Below are 21,760 nucleotides of genomic sequence, written 5' to 3'. Positions count from 1 at the left end.
TATGTTTTTTATGTCATTTTGCCCTGACATACTGTACACTTTAATATCATTCGCTTAGCCCACAAAGCTGCCCAATATCCCTCACCTTTCTCTTCTGGAATGCTCTCTGGCTAGCTCTCTCCTCTTCTGTCTCTCGCGCTCACGGCGTACTTTATCTTGTTCCTCTCTGTGTCTTTTTCTCCGCTCGTGCTCTCTGTCCTTTTCCTTCACCCGAACATATTTACCTGTCCAATGACCAAAAACATAACTGCATCAGTCTCTTAATTATGCCAGCAAGTACATGTTCATCTCCTACAAACATATTTTCTGCCAGAACAGGCTTTGGCCTATGATCAATAAATTACTTTTTACTGCTTCAAAGCTTGATGTTATCTTGTTTGGCAAACACATAGTTTACAACAAAAATATACTATTATGCTTTAGCCCCCGTTCACACTAAGGCGACCTGTGAGGCGACCTGGTCGCCTCACAGGTCGCCTCCCATAGGGAAGCTGCGGACCAGTTCTAATAGGAGCGACACAAGTCGCTCCGACTTAGAAAAAGGGTCCGGAGCTTCTTTGGGGCGACCGCCATAGACTTCAATGTTATGAAGTCCGTGGCGGCCGCTCCGAGGTTGCGGCGCGCTGCTCGCACCGCGACCTCGGAGGTCGCGGTGCGAAGTAGCGTCGCCCCTATGTGAACGGGGGCTTAATGTCCTCTCTGGGGACCTAGACAGTACTAAAATACTACAAACAGGGAGGCAAATAGAAAAAAGAAAAAAACAAAACATAAGAAGCTCTTTACAAGGAGAAAATCAGAGGAAAACACCCTGACTCCTAAACAAAGATTAGTATAGCAATAAATATATAAAAAGCTTCAGGTGTCCTCAATTAAAAAAATATACAAAAAAAATAATAATATTGTATTAAAAACTACCTTTATTCAGTGTGCCCCCCCCCAAAAAAAACCCAACTTACGATTAAAATAACTCAAAATAAAATATGAAACGGCACATATACACAGGACATTAATCCATATAAGACATTTGCAAATAAAAGAAAAATATTCAAAACAAAATCAGAATATAGTAAGATCTTAAAGCGGAGCTCCACCCAAAAGGGAAAGCTCCGCTTGTTTGCTTCCTCCCCCCTCCGCTGCCACATTTAGCACCTGTTTTTGACATGTACCTGTCCCCTTTTCCGGGAGACTTTGTCACGGCGAGTTCCCTCAGAAGTTCGCGCCCCCCCCTCCTGGGCCATACACAAAGGACAGTGCGCTTCGCACATGAGAGGTAGGGAAGCGGCTGTGAAGCTGCAAGGCTTCACTGCCGGTTTCCCCTTACAATGAATGGCGGGGGCAGAGGCACCCGAGAGCGGACTGGAAAATCAGCTGGAGTGCTTACATTATGGGATCCCTGGACAGGTAAGTGTCCTAATATTAAAAGACAGCAGAACAGTATTTGTAGCTGCTGACTTTCAATCTTTTGGGGGAGGGGGGGGTGGGAGACAGAACTCATCTTTAATAAAGCAAAGCTTTAATCTAGGAAAGAAAATCTATAGCGCCTCGGATATTGATGAGAAACTCTAGGTTTAAATGGAAGATCGCTGCCACCTGTGTATTGGTGAATCACCAAACAATGTAGAAATAGAAGAGAGCAAGCGGCATAGATCCATGATCTCAAAAATCGAACCTCTAATCATGATGCACCCAACCCAACCAAAATCCAATCATGAATAACAATCTCAATATGTGCAATAATAAATCAATTCAACATATCTCACATAGTGCATATCATAATAATGCCATTCAAAAGACATTCAAATGACAAATACTTTTTGAAAGTGCAAAACTGCTGGAAAAAGTGCAAGAAAATATGTTAAAAAAAAAAAAACATATTACACATACAGAAAAAAAGTGCACAGTGCAAGCTTAAGAAATATGAATAAAATCCAGAAACATTTTATATGCTGTACCTATTTCCCCTCCACAGACTTTCTTTAAACGCTTAGGTAGGGCCTTTATGACTTTTATCTGGCACAATAAGCACCCTAGGCTTTCATATGACATCCTTAGTCGGACGAAACTAGATGGTGGACTTGGTCTTCCTGACATTGCTGTTTACTATAAGGCTATGGCCCTAGTTCAGATATTGAACTGGCACCACGACACGTCGTTCAAATTATGGGTCCCTCTAGTGAAATCAATGGGGGTAGGAATAGGGCAGGGGCCCCTTGGATTCCATCCACGTCCAGCGGTCTCTCAGACTTGACTTCTCCCCTGACTAGAGCAACCTTGAATGTTTGGGATATGGTTAATAGGACTAATCCTTACGCCCATCAGACATCTCCGCTAGCCCCACTGGGGGGATTCCCATGATTTTTGCCAGAGGAGGAGCCTGGATTCTTTTGTTCATTGAGAGCGGATGGCGATACGATAAATACGTGTAATTGGCTCCTCAAGGAATTCTATTACCCCTTCAGGCTCTGCAATCTTCCTAGGATACCTTTCCCTCTCATGACTTGGAGATATCGCCAATTGACTGATTTTATCTCTAAATTAGAACGCAAACCACGCCCTATGACGAGTCTTACCACGTTTGAATCAATGTGTACACACGTCCCCGACTCCAGACATTTATTGTCCCAAATGTATAAACTGATTATAGGCGACTTCTCAACAACAGTTCATTATTACATTAGGGAAAGGGAGAAGGAGCTTGGACCTGAATTAACCCCACCCCAGATTCAACGGATCATTAAATACTTCTTCTATTAACTCCCCCACACAAGAATCTTATTTTAAATTCCTTACCAGATGGTACAAGACCCCTTCCCGCGTAGCCCAGATAATTCCTACTGTTAGTGACTGTTGTTGGAGGGGGATGTGAGCAACGAGGCACGTTCCTTCACAGTTGGTAGTCCTGCCCTAAGATTATAGTATTCTGGGAAGCGGTCACCCACTTGGATTAAAAAATTGTCCCTTAGACCGATCACAAATTCTCCGTTCCATCTTTCTTGAATGCTAATGAAAGAAGTGTAATACCACCTCTATTAAATGCTGCAAAGATTTTAATTCCCAGATTCTGGAAACAATGTAATCTACACTGTCTGATTGGAAAAGGGAAGTGGGTGTCATTATGGAGGCTAAACAATCGATCCACATTATTAGGGACCAACAAGAAAAATTTAGAATGTATGACAGGGTGGATGTACTATGCGCAAGAGATACCAAATGATTGAATGTGTCTTCTCTCTTGTCTTATAGTAACCAATTTGTATGTCACAAAACAGATTAATATCATGTTTAGGGGGGGAAGAACCACGCTTCAGGGTGATATATAAAGTAAAGTGGCTAATAATAAATATATGTAAAAAATATTCCAAAAGGTGTTTAAAATATGTAGTTATATAAACTGAATATTTATAAAATGTGTATACAATTAAATCTGTGCCATATATATCCAGATCATAAGCAATCTTCCAAAAAAAACAAATAAACAAATACGTATGTTGATATAATTATCAATAAATAAAGTGCTTATGGTGGTTGTGTATTTATACAGAATTAAAAGTGACAATCGTGATACAATAAGGTGAACTGTGCAAATCATAAAAGTGTCATAATATATTTCTCCAGTATTTTATCAATAAGATTATTGAAAAAATAAAAATCATAAGAATCATATATTGTGCTCAAGTGTCCAAATCAACAACAAAAATCAAATCAAATCTTCCTCTCCTGTGAATTAAAATTGCCTTTCTTCCACCTTTACACCTTGTGAAACAAAGTGCTCATCACCTATAGGTGTGCTAACTTCTCACCTCAATGCTGTAAACAATGCGCTTTTAGATCTATTTACAGATCAGATCCTCTATCCTCTCTTCTCATAGATTTGTTAGATCAAGCATGGGGGGTGGTGGTATATTCCTCCTTTCCAAGTTCTAGCCCAGGCTTGTACTCCGGTGCCTCGTCGTATCTCAAAATAATGGGGTCAACATAGTGTAGTATTCCACATGTTTATTGAAAAAAATATGTAGCAACTCACAGTTAAAATCCCTGTTGTCCGCTTGTATGCCACGGGACTTCTCCTCCGTGTCCCGTAACGTCACTTCCGGTGCTGTGTCTGCCCTACACGTTACGTCACGCTATCACGTGACTTCTTCAAGCAATCAGTGCTAAAAATATGCACTATTACTGCAATAATGACACTGGCAAGGAAGGGGTTAACCCAGGGGCGATCAAAGGATTAGGTGTGAGCCTAAGGGGTGTTTTTTAACTGTGAGGGGGATGGGCTTGTGGAATCAACACAGAGACCCGTGATCCTAAATAGGAGCGCTCCCGCGAACTGACGTATCTATACGTCGGTTCGCGCAGCCGAACCAGCCTGCCGCAGTATATCTGCAGAGTGCGGGCTACAAGTGGTTAAAATTGCACTGTGTACTTTTTGTTTTAAACATATAAACCAGTTCAACTGTCACACGCTGTTTAATCATGAAGGAGCCAATAACATATTATTTGACCGCCTACACATGATGTATATAGATATAGGTTTGTCCAGGAAACCACAATAACCAACAAATGCGCATGATTTAGCATCCAATGAAATACAATCTATATAAGGAATGCTGTTCTATGCTTATATTGTAGGCCTTTTAGAGTCATAAGCATATACAGTACATCAGTAGGGTGAAACTCATCATGAAAATGAAACTGCACTTAACAGCAACCAAGCATTCTTCAGCAAGGCTGCAATGGAGGAATAAATAACTTGGGGAAACAAACAGGTAGCTGAATCCCAGCAGCATAAAATTGTAAATGTAGAAGTCAGACGTATAGGAGTTACCAGCATAAATGCAAATGTAGCAGTATCCAAAATGTCCAAACATACAAATTATCAGTAAGGACTCCTAGGTATGGAAATGAGATAATCACTGATATTGCCAGAGCTAATCATCTCAAGATTCTATGAATGTCGCTCCACATATCTGCTTAATAGTAGAAAACTATCCAGGAGATATGGCCATGGAGAACAGCGCCAGTAGACAGTGACATGTTTTTGTTTTCTCAAGTAGAGCGTTTTTTTTTTTCCATTCAACTGAGTGACCGCTATACAGATTGAAAGAAATTTGTTCATCCACATTTTGAGGACTACTTGACTGGTTTTCTATTAGATTTATACAACCATGCATTAGTTCTTCACTGAAGAGGAGGCATATAGTATTCTATTTTATTTATGGGTTAATTGTGTGGCAAACTCATCTGAATAAAAATATTTATAGCTTAAACTTGTTTTTAGTTTTGAATACAATACTTTAGAACCCCTGTAAAGTTTTGATTTCAGTCTGTGTCCTCATTAGCGAGGCTCAGCCTCTATTTTTCATAATGACTATTGTTTCTGGTACAGAGACTGATGGTAGATACAACATTTTAGAGCGGTCATAAAAAAAAAAAGAAAAAAAAAAAAAAAAGGTGAGGGGAATTGCAGGGGAATCTTTTTTCACTTTGAAGAGGCTTCCTCTTACTTCCTGTTGCATCACAAAGACAAGAAGTGAGGGGAAATCTCCCCGACACACAGACTGTAAAAACAAAATGACTGGCAGGGATTCAAATCCTTCCTTACACCATCCAAAGCATAATGTTTGGCTGTACATACACAAATATATGAAACACAAATATATGAAACTCTACCACATTCCAGAAACCAGTAAGCTAATAAAACTACAATGTACCTCCAGCTCCTTCGGCAGAGTGGCTGCGATGTCGGCGCTTCTCTTTTCTCTTCTCATCTTTTCTGTGATGGGATTTTTCTTTCCGGGAAACTTGTTGTGGTGGTTTAATAGCAAGTGAATCATCCTCCTCACCTCTGGAAGAATTGAATATATTTAAAGAATTACCCTTTCTTGACAATCCCTCTACACCAGTGTATGAACGAAAGATTTCTGGTAAAAATAACTGGGTCAGAAAAAAAAGTTTAAAAGGCTCAATCCCTACCATCCTTTCCTAATGCAATACAGAAACAGCGTTATTTGGAGAAGATGACATCACTAGCATTTCCTCCTTTTCCTCCTGCAGCAGCAGGTGGGTGGGGTTCATTCATCCAGGGCTGAGCAGTGCTACTGTGATGCCAGCCTGTTTGATGACGTGCCCAAGGGAGGGGCCTGTAAACAACAAGCTGGGCTCACAGGAAGTGGGCAGAATGACATGTCTGTCATTCTACCCTAAAGAGGAGTGTCAGTGCTGGACCAAGGAGAAAGTCAAAGACAGCACTGGAGATGGTAGGTAGAATGCCAGTATGTGTTTTCTTTACTAGGTGATCAATGCAGAAAATGATGTGTAGCCTCAAATCTCAGCCAAGGAAAAAAAACGCTTTTAACTCTATGAAGTTAGTACTCGTTTGTGTTTAGCCCAGGGTTTTTTAATCAAGAGAAAATGGCACAGAAGACATACCTGTCCTCCATTGAGTCCTCTCGTCTGTAAGGTGAATTTCGAATAGTGATCTCCATTCTTTGATCTCTCAGCTCTCCTTCCTCCAAGGAATCTCTCTTGGAATCTCGATCATCTGCCTACCAATGGAAAATCAGAAAGGAATTTTTGGGACATCTTTATGTATAAATATAGCTTTCTTCACAATAAACGCCAAAGAGATCAGAAATCTGCTATAGATCAAAAAAAGATCTTTCACTAAGCACATATCTCCATGTAGAAGACTCGTAAACATATAAATATATAGTCACTTTCACCCTTTGCTGTTTTTTTTCATGGACCTGGAACTGCATCTTTATACTTCACATGCCCTGACAAAGAAAGAAAAAAAGTACTATTTGTGCTCTTCCAATTAGGGCACATTTCTTCTGAGAACCTTTTTATCAGAATAAACACACTTGTTCAATTAGGAAAACCGAAATATTTTAGGTGGTCTGTTTTGTTTTTATTTTGGGGGGGGGGGGGGGGTCTTCTTTTTCCATATACAGCGATCACAAGCAGAAAGCCACTTTTATAGGCAGAGATGAAAATGTATTTAAAATCATCTGTGCAGTTTTAAAAGCTTATATTCTGGCTTAGGGCAGACTACTCCCAATGCCTGCAGTCTTGGTTTATTTGTAGAATGCACCATTTCTTTAAAATTCAAGTATACTTATTTAAAACCCATCCGGCTATGGGTTGTGGCTCTAAATATAGGTTGTGCGCAATCCACAACTGCATCTAGGACCTGCAGCCAAATGGAGACTAGATGAAAACACAATTGAACCCTAAACCAAAACTCTTCCAACAGCTTCCTCATACAGTAAAATGGTAAAAGAGCAGAGTCTTACTGTTCATATAGATCAGGCATCTGAATGGCGGACCCCAGTCTGGATTCAGATCAAGTGACAGACCCACTCAGTCCAGATCTGGAAAGGGAAAGGGGAGTTGATGTGAAGGGGGCTAGAACCCTGCTGTAAATGGGTGGAGGGGGTGGTGTAATGTAAAGGGGGCTGAGAACAATGCTGTAAAGAGGGGGGGGGGTGTAATGGAAGGGGCATTGAGAACAATGCTGTGAAGGGGGAATGTGATGTAAAGAGGGGCTGAGTACAATGCTGTTAAAAAATAACTGAAGGGGTGGGGGTTGTGATGTAAAGAGAGATATTGATGTGAAGGGGGACTGTGATGTGGAGGATGGTGACTGGGGATACTGATGTAAGAAGGTGACTGTAAACTGAAGGATCTGAGCCATTGCACAAATATGAGATTTGGAGCTTTGCTGGAAGAAAATTTTAGTGACCGGACCTCTTTGAATTTAAATTCAATATCCATGATATAGATGGTGCAGCAGCCCACCAACTTAGCAAAATGTGTCCTGCTTTCATGCAGCATACTCTTAATGCAGCTGCTCTTTGCCTGTAAGCTGTGGCCCTCTGCTGAAGTCCGATTTGCCTCCTGTGAGTAAAAACTGCAGCCCTCTACATTACTGCTGAGTGAGGGACTCCAGCTCTTTTAAAGGGGGGAGTCGTGAAAGGGTCCGGCTCTGCCATGTGAGAGTGGAGGACAGATTTTCACTATAGCTGTGGGCTGCTGTACCATCGAAATATGCGGTAACACTGTCCTGCAAGTAAGCAGTGGCACTTTCTGCTGCAGTCCAACACACCCACTCAGCCCCCCCCCCCCCCCCCATGCTGTGAGTTCAGAGATGGAGCCCGCCACTCGGCAAGGGACATGAGCTTTGCTAAGTGGGGACAGAATGATGGAGAACAGGTTCTTAGTATGATTGTGGGCTACTGCACCATCTACTGTAATGAACGATAAAGACTGCTCACTTATCATTATACTATACAAGAAAGTTATGGGAGGAGTTTTAGTCCAGGTATTTACTGGGCTTAAGGTTAGTACTGAAAACAGTTCAGCACAGTGGGGATGTAGTGAAAAGGGTTTCTATTTAAATGTAGTCTTTTAGAACATGAGCTATGTGGCTTGTGAAGCCTGCCCAGCCCAGATAGAACAGTTGTTGCCATGCTCTGACATCATTTAGATCTGTTTAATGAAGCACAGGGCAAAAGGCTTACATTTCTATGTTTAGAATCTCCTTTCTCTTCTTGTTCTTTCCGCCTCTTTTTTTCTTGCAAAATCTCATCCAGTGTTTTTACCTTCCAGTTGTCTTTTTCATCCCCCATTTGGAGTAGATCAGTCTGCAAAACAAATTAATGCAGTTAGCTTTTGTTCTAAACATTAAGGATAACTTCATTAAAACTGATTTTTTTTTTTTTTTATAGGAAACCTGTCATGAGGAAAAAAAATAAAAGTTACCATAATTGACCTCGTCTAATAATGCTAGATTTCTGGCTGCCATTTGTTCTATACTTTCAAACCATCTACCCAGAACAAGTTAGGACTTCAGACTTTTTTTCAGCCTTTTAGATCTGACCACTCCTTTCACGTAATGGTCTTAAATTAAGGTTCAGCAAACGGATGGCCACATGGACCATACTAGCCCACTCCTGTCGTCCTCCTGGCCCACCGGATAAATCAGTAGTAGCAGGAAAGTGGCAGTGAAAGCAAGCACCATTGTCCTGATACTACTTTTATATCTGGTGTGAGGGAAAAAAAAAAAAACCAGCAGCAGGCAATGCCAAATTTCTACCTAGGCTATCAGGGGTGGCACCTGGCGGCTCATCTCACCACAAAATTGTGGTGATCACCACTAACCACAACTACAAAAGGGCAGCCTTCATTTTTTTTAAGACAGGATTCCTTTAATAAGGCTATTGCAACTTTTCTCCAGCAGCACTGTTACTATCAGGACACTAGATGGTGCCAGAATACAGGAAAGTATCATTTTACGGAGAATGATACATTTAGTTACAATAAACTTTGTTTCTGATTGTTTTTGGTTGGAATAATCTTTACAATATAAAATTCACATCACTACCATGTGTTATTTAATCAATCACACACATATTTACCAAAAAGAAGTTGCCTCTAGCTTTACCACTGACTTCTGGGGCTCATTCACACTAATGGTTGGGGGAGCAGCAAAGCCTTGCGGGTGAGCCGTCCTTTTTTATCCCCCAAACTGCTAGCCCCTTGAACTGCAGAGGCAGTGGCCAGGGATGTACACGTTATGACCACGATACTTTGCCATGCTGCAGGAAATATACTCCCTTTCAGTAGCTCTAGTGTCCACTGAACATGACCCATTCAAGTGAAGGGGGCCTCTCTGCAAGTGTTCCACAACTGCATGCAAGTGTGCAGAGATCAAGGGGTTAAAGCAGGTGGTGATACAATACTGCCTGCCAAATGCCCTCTGAAGTGCAATTCAAATGCTGATTGCTCTTCAAAGAGCACTGCAAGTGTGGATAATCCCTTAGGGTAGCTGACAGGAAACTTTAACGCTAAGAAAGTATTGTTTTACATAAAGAGTAGTGAATGATTGTAACAGACTTCCAGCCTAGTGTGTGTGAGTGCAGGTAAGAGTGGGGAGGACCACTTGGTCTGTTTTCTGCCCTTACTGTTCTGTGTTCCCATTGGAAGATTTCCCCTCTATTTTGGGATTTTATTTTACAGGAAAAATGGAGAGGGTAAATCTCCCTAACAGGGACACAGAAAGCAATAACAATGTGATGCGTTATAAAGCTTCTCCACTTGGTCCTAAAAAATGCCTTTAGTTATACTTTAATATATTGTAGCTTACCAATAGTTATGGGGTTGCTGCATTCGTTTTTTTTTTTTCTTTATTTTTACCAAGTGACCCAGACAGTCTTAGGTTGTCTCCATTTTGAAGTGACAAAAACTGTGTGATCAGATGGCAGTGCTAGACTGGAGCAGGGGACAAAAAAAAAAAAAAAGTGGATCACAGCAGGACAATGCTAAATCTGCTGAGTGGGTAAGTACCTTAACTGTGCAGGACCTGGAACCAAGTAAGCATAGGTTAAAAAAAAAAAAAAAATGGGGAGGGTACGTTAAAGATCCCCTTTAAAGAAAAAGAAATGTTTGAGCCCTCCCACCCGCATGAATGTAAATGTACACATTCTTCCGCTCAAACTCCTGTGTGAGGAGTAGAGGGAGTGTTGCTGTAAAGTCTGATCACAGTCACACAATCATTGTGCTGGATCCAGGCTGGGCTCACACCTCTAGGTCTCATTCTGGGGTACTGCAGGAAGTGAATATTTAAACCCTTCAATTAATTACAATATTACCTTCAACATGTATTATAAGCACAGTCGAACTAAAACAACATCTGTGCATTGAGTGTGCGTGCCTCCCCCACACTCTCCTTTATTACTAGGCTCCATTCATACTGAAGTGTTCCATGAACAAGAAAGAATAAATAAAGGTTGTCATGTTTGCAGTGCAGATACACATTAAAACGCCCAAAGCTCAACACCTGCAGGAGCTTCCTTGGGGCACAAAGGGGTGTCCATGCATCAAAAACACACATAAAAAAAGGAGCACAAAAACAGTTAGGTACCTGGTAACTCTTTTTCTAAGAAGTCTCCCAGGGCAGTATCAGAGATACCCCCCCCCCCCCCCAACTTGAAACAGGAAACAAAATCCACCGATATAAAAACTTTAGTCATACCTTCTGCCTCAGTAATATTAAAGCACCGAAGGAACCCTCAGTAGCTAATGAATCCTCAGAAAACCCTATTCCTATTGTTGTTTAGGGTGGGAACAAGTGCTGCCCTGGAAGACTTCTTAGAAAAAAAAAGAGTTAACAGGTAGCTAACTGTTTTCTCTACTCGTCTTCCAGGGCAGTATCTGAGAGGATGTAGCAAGCAATACTTACTAGGGAGGGGATAAAGACTGGAGCAAATTGTGACCAAACATCTGGTCCTGCTTGGACAGCTGGTCAATGGGTTAATGCCCAACAAAGGTATTGAAGCTCGACCACGTCGCTGCCCTGCCGATCTGCTCCGGAGATGCTCAAGCTCTGGTCCAGTGAGCCGTGAGTTTGCTAGGCTGGGCAAGGTTTAAAGCCTGGTTAACGCTCCTAATAGCAAGCTTAATCCATCTGGCCATGATACTCTTTGAGGCCTGTTTACCTCTGTTGAAGCCTGCATGGAGAATGAATAGCGAGGTTGATTTTCGCCAATCTTTTGTTCTCTCTAGGTAAGCCATCAGGAACTTTCTTACATCTAGCTTGTTATAAGTCACTCTTGTCCTGCTTTCCATTGAGATCGGAAGAAAGGGAATAATCACCTCCTGAGTTCTATGTAAGGTAGAACAGACTTTTGGTAGAAAAGCTTGGTCTGGAGTGAAGACAATTTTGTCTGTCAGGATTAAGCAGTATGGTTCTATCATGGATAAGGCCTGTATCCCGCTGACCCTTCTTGCGGATACGAGTGCCACCAGGAGCACGGTTTTCAGTGTAAGGCACTTGTCCAAACATTCCTCTAGTGCAGTGGTTCTCAACTCCGGTCCTCAGGTGATATAATTTGCGGCTCAGTGATTGCAGTACTCTAGTCTGCATCTCCCCAAGTTAGTGGGTCCTGAGGACTGGAGTTGAGAACCACTGCTCTAGAGAATCAAAGGGTGCGGAGAGGAATCCTTTCAGTACCATAGAAAGGTCCCATGTCGAAGCTCTGCTAAATTTTACAGGACCAGCTTTCTTCAGGGATAGAAGAAATCTCTTGATAAATGTATCCTCTGCCAGCCTGACGTAGAGTTGGGAAGACAGGGTTGCCACTTGTACCTTTAGTGTGTTATGCGAGATCCCCTTATCCGCCCCCTATTGTAGGAAATCCAGGATTGCAGGAATAGCTCAGCTCCCTCCTTGTTCTTGTGCCAAAGAAGAAATTTCTTCCTCATTTTCTCATAGATGGCTCTGGTCACCGGTTTTCACCTAGCTATAATAGTGTTGATCACCCTGCTAGACAGACCCCTATTCTGCAGCCTCATCCTATCAGGAACCAAGCTGAGAGCCTCATGACCTTGTGGTTTCGGTGGTTGACTGGACCCTGTGATAGGTAAAGCCGTGCGCTGAGATTTTTCAAGTGGCTAACCAGGGCCACTGATGCCAGTGAGGTGAAATGAATATTACTGTTGCTCTTACTTTTCTGACCTTTTGTACAAGCTTTGGTATTAGGGCAGTTGGGGGGGGGGAATGCGTAACCTAGATGGGGAGCCCAGCTCTGGCTGAACGCATCCACCCTGGTGTTCACATCCATCTGGTTTAGCGAGAAAAACTTTGGGAGTTTTTGTATTCGACTTTGCCGCAAACAGATCCACCTCAGTGTGTGGTCTGTCCCTTTTAGATGGGGCGAGGAAAACGGCAGATCCATCCCTGCCATTCATCCCAGAGCTGCTACTGTCAGTTCCATGAAATGGGACGACTTTGTACCCCCTTGTTTGTTCAGGTATGCCACCGTTGTGGCGTTATCTAAATGGATTCTGACATCTTTGCCCTGAATCTTGGTTTGCGACCCTGTCCAGGGAGGCATTTCACCCAGGGTTTGGTGTCCTCTGGTGAAAAGGGTATCTGCGTTTAATCGCAGCCAGGGAAAGGAGCTTCTTTTCCGGCTCTTCCCATTCTTTGACCAGGTTTTTCAGGGTCTCTTGTACTGGAAAAGTCCTGGGTTTTTTCCGCTGTAAGCCTTTCTACATTTTGTCATGCAGAGAGTTAAGCGACTTTCTGCTCTTTAATGCCCAGCGTGTCTGCTATGGCTCTTAGCAAACTATCTGTGTCCTCTAAAGGAAAGAGTATTTTCAGCCTCTGGATCTTCGTCATCCGAGTTCGAACTTGGGTCATTTGCAGATTCGGAATCGGAGACATCCGAACCCTCCGCCCCTTGATTCCCCTCCTCTCCCATACTAGGGGGGATGGGGGTTTTTCTGGTTGATGGGCTAATGCCCCGGCTGCAGCTTTCTGGGGCCTCCAGCTTCCCTATAGCCATACGGAGAGGACCAATTGTGCTTTTGATCTCTTTTTTCAAAGAGTCAGGATGTCTTTAAGGAACCCCTGCAAATAATGTCTTTAAGGAACCCCTGCGATTCCTCAGCCACCATTTTCTTGATGCATTTTTGGCATAGAGGTTTTTTCATTCTGGAGGAAACCTGTGACCGCAAGAAGCACATGCTTTGCTGCTGGACTTTGCCTTTTTCTCTTCTTAGGCTTTTGCCTGTAATAAAACAGAAAGAGAGGGCCCCATGAGGTAGACAGTTGCCATATACCACCATCAAGGACGTTTGTGGTGAGGTTAGGACAGAGGGAACTTCAGAGTGCTCTGGCTTACCTTGGAGCTTTCCTGACTAGCAGGATCTGGAGGGCAGGGTGGTGAGGCATCCGACATGGTCAGTTCCAGGAAAAGGAACCCAACATTGGGACCAAGCTTTTCTACTCTGCCCCCAGCTGCCCCTGTGCAGGTTGGTGGACGTACCTGCACATCCTTCCACTGGGTTCAGGTAGACTTCCTTCTATTAGGGTTTTTCTCTTTATTGGTCTTTTTAATTCAAAGGTTAATTCGTTTTTGCCTTTTTTCGAAATTTGCGGTGTCGCCCAGCAGTGACGTCAGCGGAAGAACACCATTCTTTGGGCGCAAGGCTTGTCCTTTGAGACCTCCTTGCCGACTTACGCCATTTCCAAAATGGCCGTGGCCGGAAGCACGTCATCGGCAGGTCGCAGCCACCTGAATGCCAGATAAGGGGGGGGGGACTTTTTTTTTTTTTTTTTCACAGAGCGGATGACATTTGTGTCATCCGCTCCGTGTGCCCGCATATCATCCCATCCGTTTGCGGATGATATGCGGGCATAATGTAAGTATATGGCATTGCGGATGTCAGCGGATGACACCGCTGACATCCGATTTTGCTTCCTTTCCGTTTTTACACGGATGAAAAAATAGGGTTCTGTTCCATTCGAAAAAACGGAACAGAACTGAAAGGAGGAAAATCGGATGTCAGCGGAATACCATCACTTGCAATGCCATTCACTTACATTATGTCCGCAAACCATCCGCAAAAAAATAGGATGATTTGCGGACACACGGAGCGGCCGTGTGAAAGGACCCAAAGTCAATAGACCCAATTCACTGAGATGGAAGAATTTATATTTACTGTTGCACCTGTTGGGTTCAGCAATCACAGCCAATAAAGTGAGCGATAAAGTAAAGATTGTTACAGCAAAAAAAAAGCAGGCCACCTGACCTCACCAATGGGCAGCTCAGAACATATGCTTGTTAGCAATCTGTTGAAGACAGTAGACACACCAGATTATCAACTTAAAGCGGTGTTCCAGCCTCACCCCCTCCCCCTCCAAAAATGAAAAGTCAGCAGCTACACATACTATAGCTGCTGACTTTTAATATTAGGACACTTACCTGTCCTGGAGCCATCGGCTGTCGGGTGCTGCCGCCACCATTGCTGGCAAGGGAAGCCGGCAGTGAAGCCTTGCGGCTTCGCTGGCAGGTCCCTGTGGCGCATGCGCAAAGCGCGCTGCGCATTTGGATTGGCTCGGCGGCAAGGGAAGGAGGAGGGGGCCAAACTTCAGAGGAACGTTGCCGCTGCGCCGTCTCCCGGAAGTGGGGAAGGGCATCTTGTAAAAAAACAGGTACCCGCCCCCCCTCCCCCCTCCCGAAAGGTGCAAAAAGTGGCACCGGAGGAAGGAAGCAAATGAGTGGAAGTTTCACTTTCGGGTGGAACTCTGCTTTAAAGCGGAAGTAAACCCATCGATTTACCAGTTTCAAAACACAGTTACATTTCCGGCATGTGCTGGGAATGTAACTGTCACATTGGCTGTGCTCTCAACTAAACCGTCAAACCATCCATTGGCTGGTGCCATAACTGATCACATGTACCGTACCATGGCAGTAAAAAATTAAAACAGAGGCCAAGATGGCAGTTCCCTTGGCTGATAACGATAGAATGGTTTACTTCCACTTTAAAAGGTAGACTGTGCATGAAATGCTAGAGGAGCCGACAGCGGGCATGCGGGCGCTCTACCAGAAGCTGGCAGCCATCACTGCAATTCCAATCTTTATAAATCAGTGCTTGCAGGTCTGTGTTCCCTACAGACCCCTGAAATCCACAGGAGCCACACCTGATCTTCTCTCAGTGAGCTCCATTATAAACAGGAGAGGAGATTTCCTATACAGAGAAGAGGAATAAACAGAACACATACAGTAGATCAGTGTTTCTCAACCTTTTTTCAGTCAAGGCACCCTTTAAAAATTAAGGACAGTCTTGAGGCACTCCTTTGTAAAATGTAAAATCTATTCTAACAATGCATAATGTAGCAACAAAGTAGGACACCCAATGTTAGAGGTGATTTATTCTTCCAAAGCAAATACACTCGCAAACTGGTACTGACTAGTACTCCAATGTTTCTCTTCTCCTTCAGTATTTTTCCATCACTCAGCTGATGTGACCTCATCACTGATAGAGAGGGGCAGGGGAGGGTCAAACAAGGATGCTATACAGGCACCTGACATCCTCATCAACTAGGTTACTAGGACTCCGGCAGCTAGAAGGTTGTAATGGTACACAATGAAAACCTGTGGCTTTGTGTAACTAAAAGGCAGGCTTCATCCACACACGCTTGAATACAACTGTTGGGCATTTTGCCCAGGCACCCCTGAAGAAACCTCAAGGCACCCTGGTTTAAAAAGACTGCAGTAGAATAGTGTGAGCGAAATACACGGAGCCTTCTACTATTAGGACCAGAATCCACCCCCCCACCCCCACACCCCCACAGGCCGCAGAGTGATCCCAGCCTGAAGTGAGTCAGGTTGGAAGGATTATGGGAATTGGTGCCTATTTGTAGGCTGTGTCAGTCAGGAACGCTATGCAAAGAATAGAGAGCCCGGACAACCAGCAGTACGGATGTGGCCGGACACATAGAGCGGAGCACTCTCCCGCCTACACACCGGTCACATGTTGCGGCAGAGCCCGCCTTCCACACGTACACGGCCGGTGTAAGGACCCCCAATTACACGTTTTATAAACCACCACTTACCCCTCTTATAGGAAAGATTTCCTCCCAGTCAGCCGCGCTCTAGTCACAACGAGCCACCTCCGTACAGGGAAGCCTCCCGGCTCACAAACCGGACGTCACTTCCGGCGCGACTCAGTATGACGCTAAGAGAACGTCGGGGTGTTTTTTGTGCACAATAAAGTTCATTCGAACGGTCGGCAGCTTGCTGTGTCCGCCATTTTGTTGGAGGGAAATACAGAAGTTGGTTGCTGAATGTTTTGAGCTGTGATAGCTATTGGCAGCCAAGCGCCACCCTCAACAAATTTATGTTTTGAAACAGTGTTAAATATAAAGCACACTGGGCTATAATAGTGAAATGCTTTTATGCCCATGGTTGAGCCATGTTTTTACTGACACACAACCACCCCAACACATTTTGCTGCAGAGGCAGTGGTTGGGGGGTACACACATACCGCAATCATAGCAGGAATTTTCACGCGCGGCCGGTGTTCCGTTAAAAAACCCTACCCGTGAAAATTCCCTACCCTCGTCACTTCCAGTGAGGGTACGTCAGGCATCAGCTGAGCCGCTTCCCAGTGCGCATGCGCGCACAGTACGCCCCGGTTCACACTTCTGCGAGTGCCGGGTTCGCATGTAATGTCGGAGCGCACTGCTCCGACATTACATGCGATCAGCTGTGCGGTGCGAGTTTAGCCATACAAACTGTATGGCTAAATTCGCATCGCTCCCGCAGCAAACACGCACAGGAGGCATTTTTGCAGCCGCATCAGGATCGGATCGCAAAGCGGTTCACACTTGTGCGATCCGATCCTGTGCGAACTGCACGATCGCACTGCGATATGCGATCAAACTGGGGGTGTAGTTAAGATTACATTGACACCCCCAGCATATCGCATATGGCAGTGTGAACTGCCGGGGGTGCGTGTGCGATGCGGGAACAGGCTACGAGTTCGCAGCCTTCCCGCATCGCATCAGTGTGAACCGGACCTAAATGATCTCGGCTTCCGTGAAAAAACCCTACCCTCGTTCCCAGTCCTTAAAGCAGCAGCTTCCCATGAAAATACCCTACCCTCGTTCCCCGGCGGGTCCATAAAAATTACAAAGTGCGTCCTAACAGAAGAAAATGTATATATATATTAATCAAAATGGAATGATAAAAAAAATATTAATATATTTTAAATTTTCCTCCATTAGGACACACTTTTACATTTTCCTCGACCCGCGGGGGAACGAGGGTAGGGTATTTTCACGGGAAGCCGGCATCATTTGCTAACCCAACGCTTTAAGCACTGGGAACGAGGGTAGGGTTATTTCACGGGAAGCTGTTGTAACGTTAAAAAAAATTCCCTACCCTCGTCACTTCCGCTGTGAGCCGATCATTTACTGCCTGAGCATGCGCACTGGGAAGCGGCTCAGCTGATGCATGACGTACGTGCACAGGAAGTGATGAGGGTAGGGAATTTTCACAGGGTAGGGTTTTTTAACGTTACACCGGCGATACGGTCCACCTTGTCCTGATTATTCAAGTGAATGAGGCTGATACTTGGGGGATTAAAACAGGGAGGTGATACAACACCTCCTCACTGCCTGCTATTACTCTCTAAAGAGCAAACTGAATGCAGATCATTTTTCAAACAGGAAAGCAGCTGTAAAAGATAGTGGTGCACCAAATTGAAAATTCTGATACCGTAAATTCAGGATGCACTTGGCCGAAACCGAAATTGACCGTTTAAAAAAAATATATATTTGCTGTCTGCAAAATCTGAGGGAGGATTGGATCCATGATAGCGTGAGCACTGCTGTGATTGTACGTTCGGAGACCATTGCTGCACTGAAATTATCTGTCCCACAATATCCTGACTTGGAAAGGCTATTTCAAAAACACAAATTGACCTTACCTTGTGTTTGGTCAAATTGATCTGCCTGTTAATCCATGAGAGGAACGTTGGACCCACTGGAGAGAGGATAGTGAGGTCTCTTCCTGACATTACTTGCTTTCTGCTGTCTATAAACCCTGTAATAAGGATCATAGAGTTTCGGTAAGAGGCTGATTAAACCTGTTTGGTTGCGGCTTTCCTTCACGTGGTTTTCAACATTGAAGAGGCATATCATTTTCTATTTGGGAATTGAGCACTACAGTATCTCTGTGGATTTCTTCCTTTCCTGGAATGACTCATTCTATTTGATTGGATTTGATATGTAATTTTTAGTCATAACTTTTAAAGGACGTTAGCGCTGCACCATTTCTCTTATTTAGATCTGGTTTCTTATTCAGGATCAAGTGTCGGCAGCTTGTTATATCAATTTGTGTAATTATGTAATTTTATCATCAGTAAGCGCAGCAATTCCTCTATTTATATATATATATATATATATATATAGTGCTGGGGGACAAGTGTGCGCCACCACCAGCTTGCTCCCATCCCCACTAGGCAGTGGGGATGCCGATGCAAGGGGGCAATGGCCACGACTGCCGCTGGTCACCTACGATCGCTCCCCACTGAGAGAGAAGAACGGTTAGCTGTTGTAAACACAGCTGGCCGTTCTTCTCTCTGAAATGATCACAGAGCGCCTGTGATCCTTTTTTATAGGATCACAGGTCTCTATGATGATTTCACAAGCCCCTCCCCCCCAGTTAAAAAACACTCCCCTAGGCTCACATTTAACTCTTTGATCACCCACTAGGTTAACCCCTTCCCTGCCAGTGTCATTATTACAGTAACAGTGCATATATTTAGCACTGATTACTGTAGTAATGTCACTGGTCCCCCCAAAAGTGTCAAAAAGATCAGTTAGGGGTCCGATCTGTCCACTGCAATGTCGGAGTCCCGCTAAAAACCGCAGATCGCCGCCATTACTAGGGAAAAAAAATGAAAAATCTTTTTCCTAGTTTGTAGACGCAATAACTTTTGCACAAACCAATCAAAATACGCTTATTGCAGTTTTTTTTTTTTACCAAAAATATGTAGCAGAATACAAATTGGCCTAGGAGGATGAAAAAAATTGGATTTTTGTCTTACCGTAAAATCCTTTTCTCTGAAGTTCATTGACAGACGCAGTCTCTGTTTTTCATAACAGTAGGTTTTACTGCCCCCTACAGGAGTAGGACAATAGGCAGAAATTTTTTTTCTGGCTACGCCTTTGGGCAGTCCCAGGAGGTATACTCCCCCTCTCTTCTATAGCATGTCAGTTTTGTAATAAAGCAGTGTCAGAGAAAACAATACCTTCCCAAACTGCGTCTGTCAATGAACATCAGAGAAAAGGATTTGACAGTAGACAAAAATCCAATTTTCTCTATCGTTCATTTACGGACGCAGTCTCTGGTCTTCATAACAGTAGGGACATCCCCAAGCAGTGCCATAAAAATGAGGGGTGGGAACAGCAGAAATTAATTCCCCAAGGCTGAACCATAGCTAACCAGGCAACATAGGACTCATCAAAACAACAAGATAAGACCCACCTGAAAAAAACATTAAACACCTTCAAGGGAGACTAAAAAACACCCTTAAACGGCAGCCTGCAAAACTTTGCTGCCAAAGGAGGCATTTGCAGATGCCAGCACATCCACCTTATAAAACTTTGTAAAGGTATGAACAGACGACCAGGTAGCCGCCTTGCAAACCTGAACCACAGATGCCTGATGTCCACCGGGACACAAAAGATTCCAGGACTGTCGACAGTGCATCTTTGGATGGCTGGGATCTGGAGGGCCCTGCTGCCTCCGGGAGGGGGTCAGGTGGAGAAACGTGTTCCACAGGGTCCATGTCGCACCAGGGGAATCCGCAGAAAAAGTTTGAAAAAAACATTTTTTTTTTTTGTTAGAAGCGTCCCACCGTTGCTAAAGCGCCCCCAAGAGGTCAGGAATAGGTAGGGGCTCCGCCGCCGCCAAAAAAAAAAAAAAAAAAAAACCTCTAGGGACTCCAAAAACATGGCCGCCATTGATTTTCAATGGGGATCCACGGCAAAGTGGCTGCCAGGCTACAGAAACATGCCCACCAATCCTATGCAGCACATGGGCTACAAAAAAATGGCAGCCACACCCGGCCTGCAGAGCTTCTGGGGACCCCCGACCCGGACCCCCCAGCCTCCTGGATGGGATGGACAGGATGGGGGGCCCTGGTAGTGACAGGTGAGTACCCCCTGCACGATCGATCGTCCGGTCGTTGGCAGCGCCTTCCCCCGCCCCCAACATCTGCATGGCGCCGGGTCCCAGCGCCTAGGGTTCGCTGTAAGCCCCCATATCCCCAGTAGGTGAGGGGAGGAGGGGGGGTGCGAGACAGGACAGAGGGGAATCCCAGGGATCCGACGGTCCTAGGAAGGGGCCCGCGTCCACCCCAAAACCCGCCAGGGAGAGAGGGGAGAACAATTACTCACTATACCTGGAACAGGCAGGCGCCATCTCCTAAAAAACCCCTCTCCACCCAAGTGGGGGGCTGTCGGCCAATAGGAACTCTGCGATTTGGGCCTAGACCCGGTCGTGTGCGACCTGCCGAGACATATTACTCGCAGGGCCAGTCCCCGTCCGGTGGGACTATGTCGCGGCCGACCTAGCGTGCAGCTGGGGTCTGCACGCACTCACTGGCCGGCTGGGGTGACCACTGAATCTATATATCCAGCCTGTCGTCCAGATCCAGCGTAGAGGTTTGTAGATCTCAAAGGAAAAAAATCAGGAGGAAAAAAATCAGGAGGAAAAAAACTAACTAGAAAAAAACTTTTTGCCAGGACCACAGATCCCAGCAAGGAACTAGGTCCTTACTCCTGACTAGACAGATTAAAACTGACATCCTATAGCAGAGAGGGGAGAGTATACCGCCTGGGACTGCCCATAGGTGTAGCCAGAACTTTTTTTCTGCCTAGTGCCCTACTCCTGTAGGGGGCAGTATAACCTACTGTTACGAAGAACAGAGACTGCGTCTGTCAATGAACGATAGAGAAATGTGATTTTTAAATTTTGTTTTTTGGAAATGTTATATAGCAGAATGTTAAAAATATTGTTTTTTTTTTTTTTTTCAGAATTGTCACTCTTTTTTTGTTTATAGCGCAAAAAATAAAAATCACACAGGTGATCAAATACCACCAAAAGAAAGCTCTATTTGTGGGGGAAAAAAAGGACATCAATTTTATTCCTTGTTCCTGCTCCTGGCCCCTCCCTCCTGTCCAGTGCCCCCACAGCAAGCAGCTTGCTCTAGCTCAGTGTGTCCATTCAGACATGGAGCTGCTGTTCGGCCCTCCCTGCCTCCTCTCTCTCATAATTGGCTCACTGACTTTGATTGACAGCCATGGGAGCCAATGGCGGTATCTCAGCCAATCAGGGGGAAGAGTACCAGGACGGCTGAGGGACTCCTGGACATCACTGGACAGAGAGGGGGCGCACAGGTA

General features: G+C 44.5%; 1 protein-coding gene across 1 annotated transcript in view; it reads right to left on the bottom strand.

Moving 5' to 3' along the window:
* The window catches only part of LOC309568159 (cyclin-dependent kinase 11B-like), a 119,603-nt gene extending 110,966 nt beyond the window's left edge, over window positions 1–8,637 (bottom strand). The window contains exons 1-4 of the mRNA XM_082273779.1: window positions 8,520–8,637; window positions 6,427–6,542; window positions 5,709–5,842; window positions 86–224 (exon numbers count right to left, since the gene is read on the bottom strand). Coding sequence (XP_082129905.1) covers window positions 86–224; window positions 5,709–5,842; window positions 6,427–6,542; window positions 8,520–8,627 — 497 coding nt within the window. The 5' untranslated portion in view covers window positions 8,628–8,637. The remainder of the gene's footprint in view (window positions 1–85; window positions 225–5,708; window positions 5,843–6,426; window positions 6,543–8,519) is intronic.
* Between the last annotated feature and the right edge of the window lie 13,123 nt (window positions 8,638–21,760).

Source organism: Pelophylax lessonae, assembly GCF_965119305.1.
Source record: "Pelophylax lessonae genome assembly, chromosome: 12".
Lineage (NCBI taxonomy): Eukaryota > Metazoa > Chordata > Amphibia > Anura > Ranidae > Pelophylax > Pelophylax lessonae.
The sequence above is the reverse complement of the archived record's forward strand: the minus strand, read 5'-3'. Positions and strand labels throughout refer to the sequence as shown.